The sequence below is a fragment of the Chiloscyllium punctatum genome, chromosome 41, assembly GCF_047496795.1.
Source record: "Chiloscyllium punctatum isolate Juve2018m chromosome 41, sChiPun1.3, whole genome shotgun sequence".
NCBI lineage: Eukaryota > Metazoa > Chordata > Chondrichthyes > Orectolobiformes > Hemiscylliidae > Chiloscyllium > Chiloscyllium punctatum.
In genome coordinates, this window is record NC_092779.1 from 5,500,483 (window position 1) to 5,525,956 (window position 25,474).

At 42.2% G+C, this 25,474-nt stretch overlaps 1 protein-coding gene across 15 annotated transcripts in view; it reads right to left on the bottom strand.

The window, feature by feature from the left end:
• Positions 1 to 3,114: 3,114 nt before the first annotated feature.
• Positions 3,115 to 25,474, bottom strand: part of LOC140464827 (cadherin-12-like) — a 627,324-nt gene continuing 604,964 nt past the window's right edge. For all 15 annotated transcript variants that reach the window (XM_072560318.1, XM_072560312.1, XM_072560316.1 and 12 more), the window contains 2 exons: positions 14,805 to 15,056; positions 3,115 to 5,506 (listed from right to left, as the gene is read on the bottom strand). In XM_072560318.1, coding sequence (XP_072416419.1) covers positions 4,998 to 5,506; positions 14,805 to 15,056 — 761 coding nt within the window. In that variant the 3' untranslated portion in view covers positions 3,115 to 4,997. The remainder of the gene's footprint in view (positions 5,507 to 14,804; positions 15,057 to 25,474) is intronic.

Consider the following 25,474-nt stretch of genomic DNA (forward strand, 5'->3'; position numbering starts at 1 on the left):
ACACGTTTAGGTATTTTACAGAGCTTAGCGAGTTTGGAGGTGGAGTGGAAGATTGCAATGACCAAAGGGTTGCAGATTTATTTCAGTGGGGCATGTGGGAGAGCAGGATGTTGAATACACACCAGATTTAATAGGCAAGCTAGCATGGAATCCAGGATTGACTGTTGAGTGGTGAGCAGCTCAGTAGGGTGTGTTGAGACAGCAGATGTGAACTGTGTTCAGAAGATGAGTTTGGATAAAACTGGAACAGAACTAGAGAAAACTAGCTCAGGAGAAGCATTAAAGGAGGGTTTTGTCAGTGGGTCAAGGAAAGGGATGGAATTGGCAGGAGCAGCTGAATAGATATTTTAAGGTGTCAGAGATGAGAATGAGAAGGATGAGGAGATCAGTTTAAGATGACCTTGTGCAGTAAAAACAAGAAACAAGGAATTATCTTTGCATTCCAGAGGATCCTGAAAATAGTGAGGAAGTCTGCAGTTGAGAGCAAGAGCCAGATCTGACAGTGAATGATTCAATTAGTTGGGTTTAATTTTGCATCCATGAAACATAAAGGAGTGGAGATGAGGGCATATCATGGGGATTGGTCAGGGTGGTTTAAATGTGGACTAGTGCAAAGATTGATGTGAATGCAGAGTGTAGTGGAACAGATCAGGAGCTGGAGAAACATGTGGTGAATGGAGTTAGCAGCTAAATAGTTGGGATTATGAACATGTAGTTGTAAGTGATTTGGGAGAGAGATTTTTCTGGGGCAGACACTAAAAGAAGTCAGGTTGGTGAGGAGAAGGTCATGGATAGAGAATGATCCGAGAGAGTACCGTTTACCTTCCTCATCATGGTGAGAGTTACAAGGCCAATTCCGATGGCAAGGCCTATAGGATGGTCATGCATAAAGATGGACCAGTTTACATGCAGGAAAAGAATGCTGATTGGGAGATGATGAACTCAGAGGAATGAATATAATAAATTGAGTTGGAGTTTGAAATCATCAAAGGATGAGAAGTCAGTCAACATTAGGCTGAGAGCAAAGTAGTTATCACTGTATGAACGTTGGCACAGTACATAGCTTGGCAGTGGGAGAAAGGAGGGTAAATGAGGGTTGTGACAGACAGAAAATGTGTTGCTGGAAAAGTGCAGCAGGTCGGGCAGCATCCAAGGAACAGGAGAATCGACGTTTAGGGCATAAGACCGTCTTCAGGAATGAATGGCTTATGCCCGAAACGTCGATTCTCCTGCTCCTTGGATGCTGCCTGACCTGCTGCACTTTTCCAGCAACACATTTTCAGCTCTGATCTCCAGCATCTGCAGTCCTCACTTTCTCCCCGTTGTGACAGACAGACCAAGATAAGATTTGGTAATAAGATTCTGGGTGTGAGAACAGAGGTGAATGGCATAGCCAGGGGAGAGGTCTATTTGAGGGAAAGATGTTATCCCTACCTCAGTCAGTTTCGCATCAGGACCAGGTTGTTGATCCAATCGTACACAATCATTCACACATCACAACAGCAAATGTGGGGCGGCATGGTGGCTCAGTGGTTAGCACTGCTGCCTCACTGCACCAGGTACCTGGGTTCAATTCCCACATTGGGTGACTGTCTGTGTGGAGTTTTAACAGTCTCTCCCTGTCTGCATGGATTTGCTCTGGTTTCCTCCCACAATCCAAAGATGTGCAGGTTAAGTGAATTGGCCATGCAAATTGCTCATAGTGTCAGGTGCATTAGTCAATTAGTAAATATAGGGCAGGGGAGTGGGTCTGGCTGGTTTACTCTTTGGAGGGTCGGTGTGGACTTGTTGGGCAGAAGGGCCTGTTTCAATACTGTAGGGAATCTATATCCAAAGGAGCAGCAAAGAAGGCATTATTAACATAGCTGAGTAAGATATTCCCTTATCGGTACAACCACCAGTTAAACTCCACCTTCCCCCCAACCCAACTCCCAGTTCCAATGGGAGACTTGTGGAAGAGTCATTTAATGGAGAGGAGGAAGGAGTGGGGGGGTGGGGGGGGGTCGGGTTGGGTTTTGATCAGTGTTCATCTAATATAGTGCACCATGAACCACCATCCACTGTTTGAATTATCGCACCCTCCCCGGTTGAACACTCCAGCTACTGCACCGATATCCTAGGCATTCAATGGAGCAGGATTCTCTGTGGCTCCATTCCAGGTGTTTCACAGTCTTCCTCCTGCATTAACAAAATCCATGAACAGAGTATAAATTGCTGATGAATACTTTTTGGGCTGACAGTGGGTTTGAAGCGAAGTTCCCAGAGGTTAGTACTGGGATCCGTGCTTTTCCTGATTTACATTAATAATCTAGATCAACGTATGCAGGGAACAATTTCAAACTTTGTAGATAATACAAACCTTGGAGGTCCTGTCAACTGTGCAGAGGACATTGTAGAAATCCAAAGATACACAGACAAGTTGCTGGAGAGGGCAGGCAGGTGACAGACAGAGTTCAACGCAAAGAAGTATTACATTTTGATGGAAGGAACAGGAGGGACAACCTAAATCAAAAGGTAACATTCTAAAAGGGATGCAGGGACAGGGAGACCGGGGTTTATACATAAATAATATTGAAGGTAGCAGGACAGGTTGAGAAAGCAATTATTAAAACGTTCAGCACCATAAGCTTTAGTAATAGGGACATAGAGTACAAGAGCAGGGAGGTAATGGTGAACCTGTATAAGGCAGGTGTTAGACCTCAGCTGCAGTAGTGTGTGTAGTTCATGGTGCCACACTTTAGGAAGAATAAGAAGAAAGAGATAGCACAGAACAGATTTGTTAAAATGTTTCCAAAGATGAAGCAATTCATTTGGAGGATTATTTAGAGAGGGTGCATCTATTCTTGGAAAACAGAAGGCAAAGAGGGAATCAGACAGAAGCATTCATAATCATAAGGTGCTAGATAGAGTAAATAGGGAGAAACTTTCCACTTATAAAGCTTCAGGAACAGTAGGGCACATGTTTAAAGTGCTCTGCAAAGGAGCAAATGCAAAAACCAAGAAAAAATATTTCTAAGTTAGAGTGCACTGCCTGTAAGTGTGGTGGAGGCAGGTTAAAGTAAAATATTCTCAACAGCATTAGTTAAATGTTTATTGAGAAACAATGTGCAGGGTTACAAGAGGATGGCACTCAGTGAAGATGCTCATACTAAGAGACATACAGAGACAATGGGTTGACTGGCCTTCTTCGGCACTGAAACAATTGTGTGATTCTGTGGTTGAATCTTCCTTTTTGAAATTTGCAGCAAGCACCTGAGGTACTATATTCACAGCAAGTTCCGATCAGGTAACCTGTTGGTCATGTCCTTCATGTGAATCTCATGAATTCGGAAAGTTCTCACTCAGCTCCAGTCAGATGGCAGTGGGGGCACTCCGCTGTCCAAGGTGCTGATATCTGAATGAGATGTTCAACCAAGGTTATGCCAATACTTTTGGGTCCAACTGTACTGTCAGAGGAAAAGCAGGAGAGTTCCCTCCATTGTGGTCTGTGGTCAATATTCATCATGAACATCATTATATCAAATTATCTTCAAACGGTTTCATTGCTCAGTTGTGGGTTAAGTTCACAGACACCTGTCAGGACCTGACTGACTACATCATTGATATTCTTTATCTGTATTGTTCATCACAGAGCTTGGATAAGCATTTGCAATGTCACAATATTCAATGCTGTGTACCAAGTGCTGGAAAGTGAGTCTAGTGTAAATCTGGATTAGTTATTTTGTCAGTGCAAAATTGAATGCCGGAGGGCCTCTTTCATAAATTCTATGAAACTATTATTCTCCCTGGCTACAGGCTACATACAGCTTACATTTGTCTTTCAGGGGCCCCATCTATCAGTATCCTGTCCTGTGTTTTATACTTTAGTGTAATGAACTGACCCTCCAGGTCAGAAGTTCAAATTATGGATCATGACATGACAAGTAGTTGGGAATTGGATTCCTCATCCTTCGAGGCAGTCGTGTTGTTTGGAGACTTCAGTGGGACAGCCCTAGGATTGGCTCCAAGTCCCCAAGTGTAAATGTGTAATTTTTTTTGTTTTCTCACAGCTCAGAGAATCTGGCTGCAGGAATGAGCTCCATGCTCTGAGCTCTGAGCCCCTGGCATTACTTCCATCTGTATCTCTGCAGGAGGTGAAAAAAAGTCTTTTACAAAGATACAAAATAATTCAGGATTAATACACAATGCTTTAATTTTTCACTGGCTGCAAAGTAATTTTAGCAATAGCATTTTGGGCTACACATCAAAGGGTTTTGAGATCTTTCATAATGTTGTGACTGACATTACTCTCAATTGTAACGTTAGTTCACTCTCAGATATAAAACTTGACAGGGGAAAATACTGTCAGATCCAATTCCATTCCTTTATAATAAATTTCTTGTCAGTTCATCACATAGCAGATTGACAAGACTCATGGTGAAATCCGTTATGGTACCTGTCATGGACTTCCAACAGCATGAATGTGTTTGACAGGGAGAGATACACAGAGGCCCCAGAGAGGAAAATGTTGAGGAGGGTAACATGTGCTCATTAGGCATCAATGTTTTTCTTAGTTGTAGAGGTCATGTCCAAAACAAAAATCAATATTATTAACACAAACACCTAAATCTACTCCATCGCTTCTTTTATTGAAGTAAATGTGATTTAATTCAAGTTAAGAACACCTTTTAGTTGTATAATAAAAACTGACACTCTTACTGGAGAGCATAGACATCTGCAGTGTTCAGAGTTCTTTGAGGCACTTCAGTTAAGGTTACAGAAAAACCTGCAGCTTTTTTGTTTTCCTTTTCACTTACAATTGCATGGCCAAAACATTTCAAAGACACTGCACCAGCCAGCCTCTCTCCAATTTCACAATGATCCAATCTTTGTGGTACCTAATAAAACTATCTCACAGTAAAACAATAAGTTGACAGAGCGAGTAACAATGGCAGCCATTCTTTCTTTTAAAAAAAAGACAAAAGTCAACTTGTCCTTAAATTTGCCAAACCTCAAATTTACTGTCGTTCAGTATTACTTTGTTGACTGTTAGTTTTCTCTGGAGAATAAAGATCTGCAAGTTTTTTAAAGCGAGGCCCCCAGTTAGTGAGGTAATCGTAATCCTGATCTGTGTCTGTGGGAACTGAATCCAAGGAGCTGAGTGATTCAGCTATCGAGCAGTTTCCTTCATAAGCGTATGTCACCAGGGAATCATAAGGAGGTGCACTGGGATCTGCATCATTCTCCTGCACTCTCTGATCGATGAAGTCTCTAATGTCCGTGTGGTTTTGTATTATGATGGTCTGCCGCTGCGGATGGTGGCTTTCTGGCTTGACGTCTCTGCGCAACTGCACATCCTCTATCAAGTCAGGTTTCCTCAGGGTGCTGATGTCAAAGGCCTGGGTGTCCTCCTCCCCACCTCCTTCATCATCATAACTGATTACATTGTCTCTGATATCTTCTTTCGATGTCATACAGATCTCCTTTTTCCTTTGCCTTCTCAATGCCACAAACAGCACCACAATCACTGTGAAAATTAGAGCAAATTTAAAAAGTCATTTTAGTTTTGTTTTAAACATCAAATATTCTAATCAGAAAAGCTAAATTTTGTTACTGATTTTAAATTTTAAATCTGAGATCAATAAATTTCTTGTTAAGCATAGGTATTAAGGGATATGGGCCAAAAACAGATATATGGAGTTAGACAAACAGGAGGCTGGAAGAACACAATAAGCCAGGCAGCATCAGAATGTGGAGAAGTCAACATTTTGGGTATAAGACCAGTGTTGAAGAAGGATTATACCCAAAATTTTGACTTCTCTACATCCTGATGCTGCCTGGCTTGCTGCATTCTTCCAGCGTCCTGCTTGTCTACTTTGGATTCCAGCATTCTGCCGTTTTGTTTGTCTCTAACTAGATTTATGGTGTTAGGCCACAGATCACCCATAATGTCATTGAATGGCAGAACAGGTTTGAGATGCTGAATAGCCTACTCTTGCTCCCAAGTTCCCATCAACTGGATACAAATACAATCCAGAAGTTGTTAGCATTTTATAGGGTACAATTTCAATTGCTTCATGTGGTTTTCAAATGTAAGAGCTGGGGTTAAAATTAAATGGGATTTCATCAGGATTGAAACACATAGAAACATTGAAGTGATTAAATTGTGTCTGAATGCTTAAGTACTTGGCAGACATTCATTAGTCATATTATATCACCAGTCCAGGGAGAAAGTGAGGGCTAAAAATGCAGGAGATCAGATTCAAAAAGGGTGGTGCTAGAAAAGCACAGTAGGTCAGGCAGCATTTGAGGAACAGGAGAGCCGACATTTCAGGCATAAACCCTTCATCGGGAATAATTCCTGACAAGGAGCTTATGCCCGAAATGTCGACTCTCCTGCATCTTGGACGCTGCTTAACCTGCTGTGCTTTTCCATTCCCCTTTTCAACTATCACCAGTACACAGAGGAGATTCTGTGTGCGAATGTAGAACCAAAACTGAGATTGAACAACCTCCTGTCCTTCATTGAATTGGACAGAAAATTGGTCACTCTCTAATCATTCTGAACCAACGCTCTGTGCTGTCCCAAGTTAACCCAATATGTCTGACTACACTCCTAGGAATATTTTCCATGTAAGTCTCAGCTGACCTGCTGCAGAGGAGATTTCTGTTTTCTTTGTCAGAAACATCAGCCCTCATAATTCATCTTGGCCATTTGCTTGTGATGATCTCACTGGTTGAATCACACTATTGTTCTCATTTTTCTCATTGCTTTACCACCAATGTCTGATATTCCCATTGTGGCTGAGTAAAGAACATTTCAATACAGTGCAAGTTGTTGCTCTGAGACCTTTAGCTCCAGTTTATGTTCTTAATAAGATTTGAGTGTAACTTCAAAGCATGTCCCATTCCGACACCACATGTTCATCAGAAGACCTGGGCATAACTGAAATTAGCCAGGAACAGAGAACAGATGGTAACACATCAGTCATTTCTGCATTCTGTTTCTTCCATCCACTGAACTTGTGGAGACAGAGTGGCAGAAGTTTTAAATTCTCATGACAATCATCTTTCTTAAAAAACAGTTTACTGAATACAAATATATATTTTTTATATGTATATATATTATATATAAATATATTAAATATAAATTCATTTCAGAGTATCAAAAGATGTGGCAAATTTCCCTGTTGTTGTTTTAATAATAGAAATATTAATTGTTCATTTGAATTTCCACAAAGGTCATTACTAAAAATTGACAGCTTTGCATCAATCTGAAAGGTTTGTATGATAAAAGTTGGAGCATTGTTCTATTGGTAAATTCCCTGAAATGGTCAATATTTTAGCGTAAGTGTTTGAGTACTTATTTCTAAGGAACCACTTTTCAGGAGGAACAGTGAGGAAACAAAGGTTGTAAAGGTCCCCATGGTGAGCACTCATGATGTTCTTGAGCAAAGTTCAGAAGCTTCCTGTAAGAGAATGTGTTGGCATTCCGATTTCTCATCTTAGTTAGGATACATAGAGTCATAGAGATGTTAAGTACAAAAACAGACCCTTTGGTCTAACTCGTCCAAGCTGACCAGATACCTCAAACTGATCTAGTCCTATTTGCCAGCACTTGGCCCATATCCCTTTAATCCCTTCCTTTTCATGTACCAGATGCCTTTCAAATGTTGTAATTGTACCAGCCTCCACCACTTCCTCTGGTGGCTTATTCCATACACCCAGCACTCTCTGTGTGAAAAAAATGCCCCTTTGGTCCCTTTTAAGTCTTTCCCCCCTCACCTTAAACCCATGTCCTCTAGTTTTGGACTCCTATACCCTGGGAATAGACTTTATTTATCCTATCCATGCCCCTCATGATTTCATAAACCTCTATAAAGTCATTTCTCAGTCTCCAGCACTCCAGGGAAAATAGCCCTAGCTTATTCAGCTTCTCCCTGTAGCTCAAATCCTCCAAACCTGGCAACAACCTTGTAAATCTTTTCTGAACCCTTTCAACTTTCACAACATAGGGCGGCATGGTAGCTCAGTGGTTAGCACTGCTGTCTCACAGCAGCAGGGTCCCAGGTTCAATTCCAGCCTCATGCGACTGTCTGTGTGGAGTTTACACATTCTCCCTGTGTCTGCATGGGTTTCCTCCCATAGTCGCAAAGATGTGCAGGTCAGGTGAATTAGCCATGCTAAGTTGCCCATAGTGCTAGGTGCATTAGTCAGAGGGAAATGGGTCTGGGAGTGTTACTCTTCGGAGGGTCGGTGTGGATTGGTTGGGCTGAAGGGCCTGTTTCCACACTGTAGGGAACCTAATCTAATCTTTCCTAAAGCAGAGAGAGCAGAATGGAATGCAATATTCTAAAAGTGGCTGAACCAATGTCCTGTACACCTACAACATGACTTCCTAACTCCTATACTCCATCCACTAAACAATAAAGGTAAGCATACCAATTACCTTCTTCACTACCCTGCAACTCCACTTACTTATAAAGATAACACATTGATGCCAGAGCTTGTATCTGTTGTAATTCTAAATCATAAGTCGTGCTTGTTGAAATAAAACAAATTTTACTTTTATTTCAGAACAAACTATTCACTAAATGAAAACTGTGAATGCCGCATAGCCTCAAGTCACTTAGTGAATATACAGTCACAGCAGTACAATAAGTAAAAAACAGGTTTTGAGAGTTTCACTATCTTTCACCCATCTGGTTCACTCATGTCCTTTAGGGAAGGAAATGCCATCCTCACTTCGTCAGGCCTACGTGTGACTGCAGATCCACAGCAATGTGGTTGAAACTTAACTACCCTCTGGCCAATTAGCGATGGGTAATAACTGCTGGCCTGGCCATTAATGCCCTCATCCCCTGAATGAATTAGAAAAAAAGAATTTTCACTGATGGGTTGGAATTGATATTGAGGTTGGGGCTTTGGTGGCGTAAGTGGTAAATATGATCATGGACTTACAGAAGTTCCCGAAAGCTGGCTAATCAAGACTTTTTCAAAAAAAAAACTGCAAGTGTTTTGATGCTGTTCTGGGAGACTGCTGAAAGTTATTGAGCTGAGAAGGTGTAGAATTGAAATAAACAGAGATGGCATAAAACAGGCAGTGGAGATGTCCAGAAACTGTCTAAGAGTTGATTTAGATGGCTGCCAATCAGACACTTAAAGAATCTTTCAGCCTTTTGCCTGGGACACAACTGCTGCACTTAATACATGGGCTTTAGCAAGGTCTTTCACAAGGTTCTGCATGGTAGACTAATTAGTAAAGTTACGAGTGTGTCACTCAAAAAGCACAGCAGGTCAGGCAGCATCCAATGAGTAGGAAAATCGATGTTTTGGGCCAGAGACCTTCATCAGGAACACCCTTTTCCAGCAATACACTCTCAATTCTGATCTCCAGCATCTGTAGACATCACTGTCTCCTAATTAGTTAAGTTAGATCACATTGGATCGAGGGAGACCCAGTCAACTGGATACAAAATTGGTTTGATATAGGAGACAGTGGGTGATGGTACAGTATTGTTTGTTTGAATTGGGGGCTTGTGACCAATGGTGTTCCACTGGGTCAGTGCTGGGTCAACTGTTGCTTGTCATTTATACAAATGATTTGGATGAGAATAAGCAAGCATGGCTCATAAAATGGTGGATGACACCAAAATTGGGGGCATAGTGGACAATGAAGAAGGTAATCCTGGAGTACAATGGGATCTTGATCAATTGGGCCAGTGGACTGAGGACTGGCAGATGGAGTTTAATTTAGATAAACAAGAGGGTTTGCATTTTGATAAAACAAATCCGAGCAGGACTTGCACAGTTAATGGTAGGCCCTTGAGAGTGTTGTGAAACAGAGAGACCTCGGGGGTTCAGGTACATAGTTCCTTAAAAGTGGCATCACAGGTAGACAGGGCAGTGAGTGGGTGGCACGGTGGTTAGCACTACTGCCTCACAGCGCCAGAGACCCGGGTTCAATTCCTGCCTCTGGTGACTCTCTGTGTGGAGTTTGCACATTCTCCCTGTGTCTGCGTGGGTTTCCACCGGGTGCTCCGATTTCCTCCCACAATCCAAAAATGTGCAGTTTAGATGAATTGGCCATGCTAAAATTGCCCGTAGTGTTAGGTGAAAAGGTAAATGTAGGGGAATGGGTCTGGGTGGGTGGCGGATCGGTGTGGACTTGTTGGGCGGAAGGGCCTGTTTCCATGCTGTAAGTAATCTAATCTAATCTAATCTGAAGAAAACATTCGGCATACTTGCCTTCATTAGTTAGAACATTGAGTACTGGAGTTGGGATGTCATCTTGTGGCTGTACAGGACACTGATGGGGTACTTTTGGAGTAGTAAATACAGTTCTGGTTGCTTTTCTATAAGAAGGATGTTATTAGGGATGTAGGTTTGCTCACTGAGCTGGAAGGTTTGTTTTCAGATGTTTCATCACCATACTAGGTAACATCATCAATGAGACTCCAGATGAGGCACTGGTGGCATACATATGTAACATACAGATGAGGAAGGACACCACTTCAACTGGGAAAGCACATCCATCCTGGGATAAGCCAAACAGAGACATGCACGAGAGTTGCTAGAAGCATGGCATTCCAACCAAAACTCTATCAACAAATACATTGACTTGGATCTCATTTACCATCCCCGAGAAAAATAACAGGAAATGACATCACCAACCCAAGGAAACCTAAAACTATAAATAGAAAGTGGGCCATGCTGCCAGTGCTTCATCCAGAGGCTCACTGATGATGTTACCTAGTATGGTGACGAAACATCTGAAAATGAACCTTCCAGCTCAGCGAGTGAACCTACATACAGAACCTCAACCTGAGCTACAAATCTTCTCAAAACTCGTTAGGATGATATTAAATTGGTGCAGGAAAGATTTAGAAGGATGTTACTGGGACAAGAGAGTTTGAGTTATAAGGAGAGGCTGGATAGGTTAGGACATTTTATCCCTGGAGCATAGGAAGCTGAGAGGTGACCTTATAGAGGTTTATAAAATCATGAGGGACATCGTTAGGGTGAACAACAAAGGTCTTCTTCTTCGGGTATGGGATTTCAAAACTAGAGGGTTTAAGGGCCTGACTGGCAACTTTTTCATATGTGGAATGAATTGCTAGAAGAAGTGGTGGAGGGAGGTACAGTTATAACGTTTAAAAGATATTTGGACAGGTACATGTATAAGAAAGGTTTAGAGGAATATAGGCCAAACTCAGGCAAATAAGATTAGCTTCATTTGGGAAACCTGGTTGGCAGGGAGAAGTTGGACGGAAGGGTCTGTTTCTATGCTGTGTCACTCTATAATAGCCATCAATTTCTAGCTAATATCTTTCCGTTTTTCTCGTATTTTAACTGGCATTCTACCCAAAAAGCTTTCACTGGGTGTTTAAATGGAATTAAAACTAGATCTGTTTCCTGGTACTCAGAACATACTAATGAGATAGCAGCAATAACTTCTGTTTATACAACTCCATTAACATAACACTCCAGGAGTAATAACTGGTATTTTAGGAGGTGGTTGTGACTTTTTGGAGGTTGGTCAGCTCAGCTCCTGGATATCTCTACAAGAGTTCCTCAGGGTCATGTCCTAGGCCCAATCATCTTCAGTTACTTCATTAAGGTCAGAGGTGGGGATGTTCAGCGATGATTACACAATGTTCAGCACCACTTGCAACTCCTCAGACACTGATGCACTCAATGTTCAAATGCAACAAGATCTGGACAATATCCAGGCTTGGGCTGAGAATCAGCGAATAACATTCACACCACATAAATGCCAAGCTCTGACCAGCTCTGATAAGAAACAGTCTAATCATCGTCCCTTGGTATCAAATGGTGCTACCATTGCTGAAAGCCCAATAATCAACATCCTCGGGATGCCCATTGTCCATAAACTCAAATGAACTCACCACATAAACACATTGACTGCAAGAATAGGTTAGAGGCCAGGAAATCACATCCTGAATCCCCAAAGCCTGTCTTACATATACAGGGCATGAGGATGGAGTGCGATTGAGTATTCCCCACTTGCCTGGATGAGTGCAGCTCCAACAACACTCTAGCTTGATACCACTCAGGACAAAGCAGCCCGCTTGACAGGCACTGCATCCACAGGCATCCACTCCCTTCACCACCGATGCTCAGTAGCAGGCAGTGTGTACTATCTACAAGATGCACTGCAGAAATTCACCAGCAATCCTTAGGCAACACCTTCCAAACCACAACCACTTCCATCGAGAAGGCCAAAGGCAGCACATACATGGGAAAACCACTACCTGCAAGTTAACCTCCAAACCATTCATCATCCTGGAAATAAACTACGATGCCTTCACTGTAGCTGGTTTAAAGTCCTAGAACTCCCTCCCTAAGAACATTATGAGTCTATTTTAAGAGTGTGGACTGCAGTGGTTCAAGAAGACAGTTTACCACCCCTTCTTAACGGCCAACCAGCAATAGGCACTTAAAAAAGATGCTGGCCAGCTAACCATGTCCATGCCCCATGAGTGAATAAAGAAACACATTCCAAGATGCTTCAATGAAGGGTTAGAAAATAAAGTCCGACAGGAAACAACTGGTACACGCACAGCAAAATCTGATCAAAGAGGTACATTTTAAGAAGTGCCTGAAATGGGGAAAAAGGATGGAGAGGCAGGGAGGTTGAGGGAGGGAATTCAAGGCAACTAAATGTACAATATTAGTGCAGTGATTAAAATCGAGGATGCTGAAGATGCTAAACTGAGAAGAAGAATGCAAAAATCTTGAAAGATTAGAGACTTGAGGAAATTGCAGAGACTGAGAGGATTGTTATGATGTAAATGGGCTCACCTTAGGTTTCAGATGACAAGGCTTTTTTAACATTCTTTAACGGGATGAGGGTGTCACTGACTAAGCTCACATTTATTACCCATTTCTAATTTCCCAGAAGGCAGATATTAAGATCTCAGATTGTTGAGGCCCTATCTTTAGTTATTATGTATCTCTGTCAACTGTACAATTTGTTCCCATTCATTGAAATATTGAAAATAGAAATGTGACTCGGCCATTCGGCCCTTTAAGCCTGCTCCACCATTCAATATGATCATGGATGATCAGTCAGCTCAGTCGCCTGTTCTCATTTTCTCCCCAGATTCTTTGATCCCTTTAGCCCTAAAAACTACATTTAACTCCATCTTGGAAACACATAATGTTTTGGCCTGTTTTGGCAGACAATTCCGCATTCCACCTTTAGTTTCCATGGCAACTCTGAACTTTAGATAGGATCCATATCAAAATACAATTGACTGACCTAAGAATCCTAATGTCCAATGGTATTTTAATTGTAACTTACTGAATGTTACAGGTAATGGAGAATCCTTTTCAAATTTTGACAAAGTATAATAGTAAATAATTATCAATTAACACCAAGTTATAGTCTAACAGGTTTATTTGGAAGTACTAGCTTCCGAGCACTGCTTCTTCATCAGGTAGCTGTGGAGCAGGATCATAAGACACAGAATTTGTAGGAAAAGATTATAGTATCATGCAACTAAAATGATATCGTCAACAAATCTAGATTGCTGCTAAGTCTTTCATCTTTGAGAATGGGTTACAGGTTTTGGTTCATTAATATGAAAATCCCAGAACTTCTTTTAAGTCACCTTCTCGAGATAACTTAATGTTTTATAACAAAAGGTGACATCACAGCTCAGACAATTCATTTAAAGTATGAGGATTGAGTCTGTCTGTATCCCAATCTTGAGTCAGACTGGTTCTATTTTTAAAATATTACATGGAAAGACTACCTGCAGATTGGGCGCTTTTTGAGCAAAATAGATTGTATCTGCAAGTTTTAATTCTGCAAATGCAAATTCACCTCATAGACTTCTATGTGTGTGTGTGTGCACATGAGAGAATGAGAGAGAGCGTGAGTGTGTGCATGTGAGTGTGTGCGTGTAAGTGTGAGTTCGTGTGAGAGAGTGTGTGTTAGAGTGTGTGCATGCTTGGTAAAGTGTGTGTGTGAGGGTGACGGAGTATAAACCTGTGAGAGGGTGTGTGTGTACGTGAGAGTGTGGGGAGTGTATGTGTGTATTAGAGAGGGTCTGCATGAGTGTGTGAGTATGTAAGAGTGTGTGTATGTGTGAGTGTGAGTGTGAGTGTGAAAGTGTGTGTGAGTGTGAAAGTGTGTGTGAAAGTGTATAGTGCAGTGGGGTCACCTGTAGTGTGACATGAACCCAAGGTCCCGGTTGAGGCCATCCTCATGGATTCCAAACTCGGCTATCAGCCTCTGCTTGGCCACTCTGTGTAGTTGTGTCTCCCAAAGTCCGCCTTGGAGGATGGTCACCTAAAGATCCGAGGCTGAATGCTCCTGACTGTGAAATAGCCAAGTTCAGAACCCATGAAGAGGGCTATGCAACAACGCAGACAGACTCTCACCTCAGCTGTTTAATGCATTGTCTGAACTGAGATGCCACGTTTTTTTCATAAAACTGTAAGTTATCTTGAGAATGTGACTTAAGAGAAGTTCTGGGAGTTACACATTAATGAGCTGAAGCCTGCAACCCATTTGAAAAGATGAAAGACTTAACAACAATCTAAGTTTGTTCGATACATTGTTTTAGTCGCATGGCACTGTAATGTTTTGCTATAAATTCTGAGTTTTATGACCCTGTTCCAGAGCAACCTGATGAAGGAGCAGCGCTCTGAAAGCTAGTGCTTCCAAATAAATGTGTTGGACTATAACCTGGTGTCATATGATTTTTAACTTTGTCCACCCCAGTCCAACACCACATCCACATGATAAAAAATTAAGCGTTCAATATAATAGCATGACACAGAGGTTGACTCACCAAGGAGTATAATGATGCAGAGCAAGATTGCTATCAGTGCTTCCGTGCTCAAGCCCACTGGGAGGAAGATAGCTTCTACATTGCAGGATAAGATAGTACCATCCACATCACATCCGCAGACTCGAATAGTCAGTGTGTTTGTGCTGCTTTGTACAGGGTAACCACTGTCTGAGACCACCACTGGAAGGAAATAGAGCTCTAGCTGTCTGCGACTGTAACCATTTCTCTTGGGTAAGATTCCAGCTGTATTGTCTGTAATGTTACAAACAGGAAACAAATGAAAAATAAAGTGTAAATATTGAAATGTTATGACAAGACCCTTACTGCTTTGTAACATGGTTTTTCTTTCAAGAGTCATTCATGGAACATTGGCGTCAATGACAAAGCCAACATGTAATGCTTGCTCTTTGTTGTTCTTGAGCACATGGTGGTGAGATGCTCTCCTGAACCATTTAAGTTACCACAATAATGCAACGTTTTTATGCTTCCTCAGATGATGGAAGGCAGGTCTATTGTACTATTGTGTTCTTCTAGTAATCGCTGAGTATTAGGAGTCTGCAATAAGTCTGAGCAAGGTATTTTTATACAAGCTCAAGATAACTGCTGAGCAGTAAAATGACAAATGGTGTGAAGACACAGATAAGGCATTACAAGGTTTTTAAGTCCACTATTACATTCCAGTCCTTCACAAGGAATCTTCCTTTATTATCTATCACTCAGTGCTTTAAAAGTAATGGTTTCAAACATTCATTCATAAAGCAGCAAAAGATTAGCGAAGCCTGAATGCAGTTAAATGTGACTGCTTATTTCTGATGATTACTGTAAGACAACGATAGTAAAGGATTCTTTTAATACATTAATCCTTTTATGAGTGCAAACCAGTTCTGGGAGAAGCAGGGTAGCATTTACATTTATCACAGTACATTTTTACTCCAGTGAAGTTTTTGCCTGCAACAACTTATGTCATTTATTTTCATGAGAAAAAAAGTATTAATTCGCATTGTTCAATAAATTTTAATGCTTAGTTTGATTTCCAAATTTTACAGGAAGGGTTGAGAAAAATCTCATAAAATATGCCATAAAAGGAAACCATTTCTTTCCAGGTTAAAATAAATGTTTTAATCTTATCTGTGTGGCAAATAAGTAATGAGTAACGTGGCGACTCGAGGAGCTGTAAAAGTTAAGAAGGTGTATCATAAAATTGTTGGTCATGGCTCATATGCAGGCACTGCACAGGCAACATTTGCCCTTTCCCCCTTGAGAACACATTGCAAGAGAAAAGAGAAAACTGCCAGAACAAATTGATCCAGAATACAATATTATTTCAATTGTAGAAATGTGTATTTGCATAACAATTGTAAAAGAGATACTTTTGCAGTGCTGAATATTTTTTCTGATGTGATTTTAACTTTGAATACATTTACTGTCACACATTTCTCTCACAAGTTTATTTGAGTGACGAGATTCTGCAGTGGAAACATCAGGCAACATAGAAGTAATTACTTATTCAATCTTGATTAGTTTTTGGTGAGAAATTCGTCTGATTTGCAGCTACATTATGCTTCTTATCTTGCTCCAAGAAGAAAGAACATTACAGCGCAGTACAGGCTCTTCGGCCCTCGATGTTACACCGACCTGTGAAACCAATCTGAAGCCCATCTAACCTACACTATTCCATTTTCGTCCATATGACCATCCAATGACCATTTAAATGCCTTAAAGTTGGTGCTTCTACTACTGTTGAAGTCAGTGCATTCCATGCCCCTACTACTCTCTGAGTAAAGAAACTACCTCTGACATGTCCTATCTCTATCACCCCTCAATTTAAAGCTATGCCCCTCATGCTAGCCATCACCATTTGAAAAAAAAAGGCTCTCACTCCTTTCTATCCCCATGATTATCTTGTATGTCTCAATTAAGTCACCTCTCAACCTTCTTCTCTCGAACAAAAACAGCCTCAAGTCTCTCAGCCTTTCCTTGTAAGACCTTCCCACTAAACAATGCAACATCCTATTAAATCTCCACTGAAACCTTTCCAAAGTTTCCACCACATTCCAGTAATGTGGTGACCAGAACTGCATGCAATACTCGAAGTGTGGCTGCAGCAGAGTTTTGTACAGCTGAAACATGACCTCAATCCCTCTACCAATAAAAGTTAACCAACCGTTTGCTTTCTTAACAACCCTATCACCCTGGGTGGCAACTGTCAAGGATCTACGTGCATGGACACTGAGATCTCTTTGTTCACCTATACTACCAAGAATCTTACCATTAGCCCAGTACTCTGCATTCATGTTACTCCTTCCAAAGAGAATCACCTCACATGTTTCTGCCTTAAACTGCATTTGCCACCTCTCAGCCCAGCTCTGCAGCTTATTGATATCCCTCTGTAACCTACAACTCTACCAACCTTAGTATTATCCACAAATTTATTAACAAATTTATTCTATGTTCTCATCCAGGTCATTTATAAAAATGACAAACAGCAGTGGCCCCAAACAGATCCTTGCAGTACACCACTAGTAACTAAACTCGAGGATGACCATTTCCCATCAATCACCACCCTCTGCCTTCTTTCAGCTAGCCAATTTCTGATCCAAACCGCTAAATCATTCTCAGTTCTATGCCTCCACATTTTGTGAAATAGCCTACCATGGGGAACCTTATCAAACGCCTTACTTAAATCCATATACATCACATCAACTGCTTTACCCTCATCCACCTGCTTGATCACCTTCTCAAAAACTCAGTAAGGTTTGTGAGACATGACCTACCCTTCACAAAACTGTGTAGACTGTCACTAATCTACTTATTCCTTTCTAGATGTTTATAAATCCTATCTCTTATAATCTTTTCCAACACTTTATCCACAACCCGAAGTAAGGCTCACAGGTCTACAATTATCAGGGTGTCTTTACTCCCTTTCTTGAACAAGGGGACAATATTTGCTATCATTCAGACTTCTGGGACTATTCATGTAGACAATGATGATGTAAAGATCAAAGGCAAAGACTCGGCAATCTCCTCCCTGGTTTCCTAGAGAATCCGAGGACAAATCCCATCTGGCATAGGGAACTTATCTCAGTTCCTCTCAAGAATAATAATGTGAATAATAAATATTTGCTGTTAGAACATAGAACATAGAACATAGAAGAATACAGCGCAGTACAGGCCCTTCGGCCCTCGATGTTGCGCCGATCAATGCCCACCTAACCTACACTAACCCACTATCCTCCATATACCTATCCAATGCCCGCTTAAATACCCATAAAGAGGGAGAGTCCACCACTGCTACTGGTAGGGCATTCCATGAACTTACGACTCGCTGAGTGAAGAACCTACCCCTAACATCAGTCCTATATCTACCCCCCCTTAATTTAAAGCTATTCCCCCTTGTAATAGCTGACTCCATACGTGGAAAAAGGTTCTCACTGTCAACCCTATCTAACCCCCTAATCATCTTGTACACCTCTATCAAGTCACCCCTAAACCTTCTTTTCTCCAATGAAAACAACCCCAAGTGCCTCAGCCTTTCCTCATAGGATCTTCCTACCATACCAGGCAACATTCTGGTAAACTTCCTCTGCACCCGTTCCAGTGCCTCCACATCCTTCCTATAGTATGGCGACCAAAACTGCACACAATATTCCAGAAGCGGCCGCACCAGAGTCCTATACAACTGCTGCATGACCTCAGGACTCCGGAACTCAATTCCTCTACCAATAAAAGCCAGTACGCCATATGCCTTCTTCACTGCACTATTTACCTGGGTGGCAACTTTCAGAGATCTGTGTACATGGACACCAAGATCCCTCTGCTCTTCCACACTACCAAGTATCCGACCATTAGCCCAGTACCCCATCTTTTTGTTACTCTTACCAAAGTGAATCACCTCACACTTAGCTACATTGAACTCCATTTGCCACCTTTCTGCCCAGCTCTGCAGCTTCTCTATATCCCACTGTAACCTGCCACATCCTTCCTCACTGTCTACAACTCCTCCGACTTTCATATTATCCGCAAACTTGCTCACCCAACCTTCTAACCCTTCCTCCAGGTCATTTATAAAAATGACAAACAGCAATGGTCCCAAAACAGATCCTTGCGGAACACCGCTAGTGACGGCACTCCAAGATGAACCTTTGCCATCAACTACTACCCTCTGTCTTCTTCCAGCCAGCCAATTCCTAATCCAAACCTCCAACTCACCCTCAATGCCATATCTCTGTATTTTCTGCAGTAGTGTTGTTGATTTATAAGCTGGAAGTCATGAATGGGAAAGTTTTCACCTTTGCTGTGAATTGAATAAAGTTAGTGTGAGAAGGTAAAGGAGTGGTTGAAAGTCAGTCAAATGTAGCAACAAATTATGATCTGTTTTGAACAGTTCTTAAAGACATGATTTAATAAAGGTGCACCATTTTGTCTTTTGAAGACTATCAAACTTTGTTAATATCTGATCAAGCTTCATTACCCTGGGCTACAGAATTGCCTGTGGAGAGGGAGCTTAAAGATTCAACTGAGAAATGATACTGAATTGGAAATGAAATGGTTAAATGACAATTAAAAAAATCACTCAAAGATCAACTTAACTAAATAATTGTCTAACTAAATAATTGTCTAACTGTGTTTATCAATGTGCAATGTGATTTAGTGGTAGTATTCTCACCTCTCACTCAGGAAGTCTTGTGTATTAAGACTACTTTGCAGCCAGCAAAAGGTGATGGCTTAGTTTCCTGAACCACGTGGGAGCTCTTTAACATCACATGTTAGCTCCCAACCTTTCCAATTGGATCCCCTCAACATGAAAAAGGCTCTTAAAATAAATTCAAGGAAAGTAAAAAAATATCATTATGTTACACCTCAAATGGTTGCTTTAATTACAAAATAAAATCCCTAAACCATTTACAAAGCACAAGTTAGGATGTGATAGAATACTCTTCACTTGCCTGGATGGGGTGGTTCCAACAACACTCAAAAATTTGACACCATCCAGGATAAAGCAGCCCACTGGATTTGCATCCTATCCACAATCATGCAATCCCTCCACCACCGACACTCCATAGCAGCAGCTGTACTATCTACAAAATGCACTGCGGAAGTTCACCAAGGCTCCTTTTGACAGCACTTTCCAAACTCATGACCATCTCCATCTCGAAGAACAAAGGCAGCAAAAAAATGGGAACACCCCCACCTTCAAGTTCCTCTCTAAGCCGATCGCCTTCCTGATCTGGAAATATATCGCCATTCCTTCACTATTGTTGAGTCAAAATCCTGGAACTCCCTCCCCTCCCTAATGGCATTACAGGTCAACCTATGGCATAAGTCTAGATTAGAGTGGTGCTGGAAAAGCACAGCAGTTCAGGCAGCCTTCGAGGAGCAGGAAAATCGATGTTTCGGGCAAAACCCCTTCATCAGGAATAGAGCCTATGGCAGATGGACAACACCAGTTCAAATGGGCAGCTCACCACCACTTCTCAAGGGTAACTCGGAATGGTCAATTAACTGCTGGCCCATTTAGTGATGCCCATGTCCCATGAGTAAATAATGAAAAACATCAAATCTGAAGAAAAACCTGCTTGAATTGCATAGCCATGCTGTGGTCATAGATAATGCCACTGGTCTGAGAAATAAATCTCATATTTGCAATCATTAATATTTCTGATATATCTGAGATGAAAATTACTCTGAAAGCAACTATTAAAGCTATTTTAATAGTAACAGTGAATTGTGAAATAAAATGTTTATATCTGTGCCTCATAAATTAAGGTTTGTTTTAAAAGTGGCAAAATTATAGTTTTTTTTAAAGCATGTGATAATTCAGTTAGATCTATGAAAACTTTGACTTTTTTATAGCATAAATGTAATTCGATTTATGTTGTATGTGTAAGAAAATTACACGTGCATGTTAAGCATTCTACCTGTGACTTGGCAATAGTTCAGTTTTGGTTTAGAACCGCTGATTGTTTTTAACCTTTTGAGTCCCAATAGTGTTTAAATAATTTTAAGGCAATTTTATTTAATAAGGCTCTTTAGACAAAAGAATTTGCCAACACTGAATACAAGTTGACTGTTAAGTGCACTACTGAGCTTTGGCTGTACAGCCAACGTTCATGTGATAAGTTAACCCAATGACTTTTCTACCCTTTCTAGTGAACATGAGGGGCATGGGTAGGGTAAATAGACAAGGTCTTTTCCCAGGCTAGCAGTCAAGAACTAGAAGACATAGGTTTAGGGTGAGAGGGGAAAGATGCAAAAAAGAGATATAAGGGGCAACCTCTTCATGCAGAGGGTAATGCGTGTGTGGAGTGAGCTACCAGGGGAAGTGGTGGAGGCTAGTACAATTACAACATTTAAAAGGCATCTGGATGGGTATGTGAACAGGAAGGGTTCAGTTGGATATGGGCCAAATGCTGGCAAATAGGACTCGATTACGTTAGGATATCTGGTTGACATAGACAAGTTGAACCAAAGGGTCTGTTTCTGTGCTGTACATCTCTATGACTCTATAATACCTGTGAATCATTTTTAGGAGAATAGTGATGTCCAGTAATGAAGTCCACATACGGACACATGAATTCAGACTAGGAGTGGTCTCTAAGCCTGTTCTGCTGTTCGAGAAGGTCACAGCTAATCTGATTAATCCACACTCCTGTTTAGCTTTGATAAACCTTCATCCCTTTGCTTACCAGACTGTCTCTGCTATTAAAAGAAACTACTCAAAGACCATGTTTCCACAGCCTTTTGAGAGGAAGAGAAGTCTAAAGGCCTAACCCTCTCAGGGAGAAAAAGTTCTCTTCTTCTCTGTTGTGACATAGTTGTGACTTTAAAAGGTTATTTTGTCCTTTATGTTTTGAAGAAAGGTTGTCAAGGCAGAGGTGCCAAACTGGCTACTTTGAAGCCAGCTTAAGTAACGCCTTGAGTTTTTTAAAAAAAAGTTAGAACAATGGAAGCAGCCTGAATGGGTGTGTCCCGCTCTCACAGATCAATTTTCTGGGTTTGGCTTTTTTGACAGTAACATCGGAAGCTGTTTGGGATCACAAAAGAGTTTTCAGCTTCAGTGAATGTCTCTTGGTTGCTACAGTCTCTAAATTTTCTCTGGATGTTTCTTCCTCCTGGACTGGAGAACTGCATGTGAGAATCTGTGTCTGAAATTGCCTTTTTGCCAAGGACTGTGTTTATGGGATGTTATTGTACTGGAATAATTGATACTTTATCTATTATTTGGATAAGTTTTCCAACAAAGATATCCTAATTCCTTTTTCTTTTGTTTGTATTTTAACTACTCAGTTTAAATAAATTGTGTTTTGCTTAAAATTGAGTAGTTTGACCAACTTCATCACATCTGGAATACACACTTCACATCTGCCTTTAAAATGAGACAAAGTTAGGATTGAAAAGGGTTCTTACAATAATTTGAGGAGGGTTCTGGTCTGGTCCATAATACTGTCTCCAATGGCGAGACCTTTTTAAAACAGTGACCCCCCACCCCTATCCAGTTCTAGACTAAACAGAGAAAAACAAAGAATTGCAGATGCTGGGAATTGGAAACACAAGCAGAAATTGCTGGAAAACCTCAGGAGGATCCAGAGAAGACCCAAAACATTCACTCTGCTTTCTCTCTGCAGCTGCTGCAGGACCTGCTGAGTTTTTCCAGCAATTTCTGTTTCTCTACCCCTTCTTCTAGAATATCACATAAAACGAACCATGCTTTCCATCTCAATTGGATCAGTTCTGATGAAGGGTCACTGGACCTGAAACATTAACTCTGATTTCTCTCCATGGATGTTGCCAGACCTGCTGAGCTTTTTCCAACAATTTTTGCTTTTGTCTCTTCAGGATCTTATGTTTCAATCCTGTCACCTAATCTAAACTGTGGAAGATACAAGTCTACCTGGGCTAGCCTTTCCTCAGCACAAAACCCACCCATTCCAATATTAGTTTAGTCAGCTTTCCTTGAACTGATTCCAATATATTTGCATTCTTTATTAAATAATGAGACTAACACTGTGCACAGTACTCCACATATGGTATCATCACGTATTCTTAATCAACATCACTGGGATTATATTCAGACATATAATGATCACCGTCATTACAGTGTTGGGAATAAAAATTAATTGGATCTGAGCAGCCAACTTCAGAGTACTATCTCTCCAGCTCCATCTGCCCCAGAATGACAACTGCTTTAAATGAGCCTGAGTCCCTTCTGAACATGTTAATTGGTGAATTGAGGGCTGTTTTTGATCCTCTCACCAAATGTGACTGGCAGACACATCAGCAATATTTAAAGGGACAGTCATAGACTGAAAATGAAACCAACTATTCATTTTCATTCCTTCTGGCAGCAGAGAGTCATAGAAAGCCTTTCAGCACAGAAACAGATCATTCAGTCCAACTAGTCCATGCTGACCCTATTCCCAAACTAATTTCACCCGCCTCCATTTCCAACAACATCCTGATTTCTCTCCAAGGATGCTGCCATAACTGTTGAGATTTTCCAGCAATTTCTGATTCTGTTGTCCTTTGATGCTGTGGTTTTCCAGCATCCGCAGTTCTCCATAATGATGAAGTTACCAAAAGTAGGTATGGTCATCCTAGATCCACAACAGCCCTGTGGCAGCTGTTACCAGTCCAGACCAGTCCTCTCCTGCTCCCAGCACTGCATCTACAATATGCATAGTGTCCCCCACCCATCCAGTTCACCTCTCCCCATCCACTCTGAAAGAACTCCACAAGGGTCAGTATCCTGTCACCAAGTCTCCCTTCATTTACATATGGAGAATCTTTGACACTGATCTTGCTAACTCAGAGCCAGCTCTCCGAGTGAATAGGATGTCTGACACTCCTGTTCTTTTTTTTCAGGAAAAAAAAACAAACACCCAAGTGGCCAGTGACAAGCAGTGCCCTTCACATCAAAGGGCAATGCTGTGTGATCAAACAGTGAAGGGGAGGGCAGGGGTTAAATCAAAATAGAGTTGGAGGGGGAAATAATGCACTCCACTCCCTGCGGCGCCCACCTCTCCCTGAACGACTCCAGGGTGTTGGTGGACACCACGTACTCCTTTGCCAAGGACACCCGGGCTCTAACGTAACCGCAGAAGAGGGGCAGGCAGTCGGCCCTAACGACCCCCTCCACGGCCCGCTGCCTGGACCTGTTGATGGCCAGTTTGGCCAGGCTCAGGAGCAGACCCACGAGGAGGTCTTCGGACCTGCCCTCCCTCCTCCGTACCGGGTGCCCGAAGATCAGGAGCGTGGGACTGAAGTGCAGCCAAAAGCAGAGGAGGAGGTTTTTGAGAAAATCAAAAAGGGAGTGCAAATGCCCACACCCAATATATACATGGTCCACGGACTCCACAGATCAAGCAGTTGGGCTGGGAGTCTGTGAACCACCGCAATCTGCAGTTGCAGGGGACCACTGCATGCAGCACCCTCCACCCCAGATCCCCGAGAGAAAGGGGGAGGACTCCCGCGTAGAGAGCCCTCCACTGGGGATCCCCACCACCCGGTGGCAAACTCTCCTGTTCTTTTTTTCTTCTTTTTTTCTTTTTTAGCTCTCAAAAGGGAAAACCCTTGAGTGGCCAGAATTTCCTGTTTATTTATTTATTTTTTTCTTTCTCCCACACTACCCCCTAACTGCGGTAGTGCTTATTTTCTTCCCCAGCACCCATGGTATGTGTGTGCAGGTGTGAGACACAGTGAGACACAAAGTGCACGAATATTCATTCAATTTCCACCACCAGGAAGATAGAAAACACCCAAGTGGCCAGTGACAAGCACCGCCTTTCACATCAAAGGGCAATGCTGTGTGATCAAACAGTGAAGGGGAGGGCAGGGATTAAATCAAAATAGAGTTGGACGGGGAAATAATGCACTCCACTCCCTGCGGCGCCCACCTCTCCCTGAACAACTCCAGGGTGTTGGTGGACACCGCGTGCTCCTTCTCCAAGGACACCCGGGCTCTAACGTAACCGCGGAAGAGGGGCAGGCAGTCGGCCCTGACGACCCCCCTCCACGGCCCGCTGCCTGGACCTGTTGATGGCCAGTTTGGCCAGGCCCAGGAGCAGACCCACGAGGAGGTCTTCAGACCTGCCCTCCCTCCTCTGTACCGGGTGCCCGAAGATCAGGAGCGTGGGACTGAAGTGCAGCCAGAAACAGAGGAGAAGGTTTTTGAGAAAATCAAAAAGGGAGTGCAAACGCCCACACCCAATATAGACATGGTCCACGGACTCCACAGCGCCACAGAACAAGCAGTTGGGCTGGGAGTCCGTGAACCACCGCAATCTGCGGTTGCAGGGGACTGCTGCGTGCAGCGCCCTCCACCCCAGATCCCCGAGAGAAAGGGGGAGGACTCCCACGTAAAGAGCCCTCCACTGGGGATCCCCACTGCCTGGTGGCAAACTCTCCTGTTCTTATATATCAGCCAGGGCTCCCTGATTGGACCAGATTAATAGCCCACCTGATTGACCATGTTACAATTACTAGACACGGTAGCTCAGTGGTTAGTACTGCTACCTCATAGTACCAGGGTCCTGGGTTCGATTCCAACCTCGGGCGACTGTCTGTGTGGAGTTTGTACATTCTCCCCGTGTCTGCGTGGGTTTCCTCCGGCTGCTCTGGTTTCCTCCCACAGTCCAAAGATGTGCAGGTTAGGTGGATTGGCCATGCTAAGT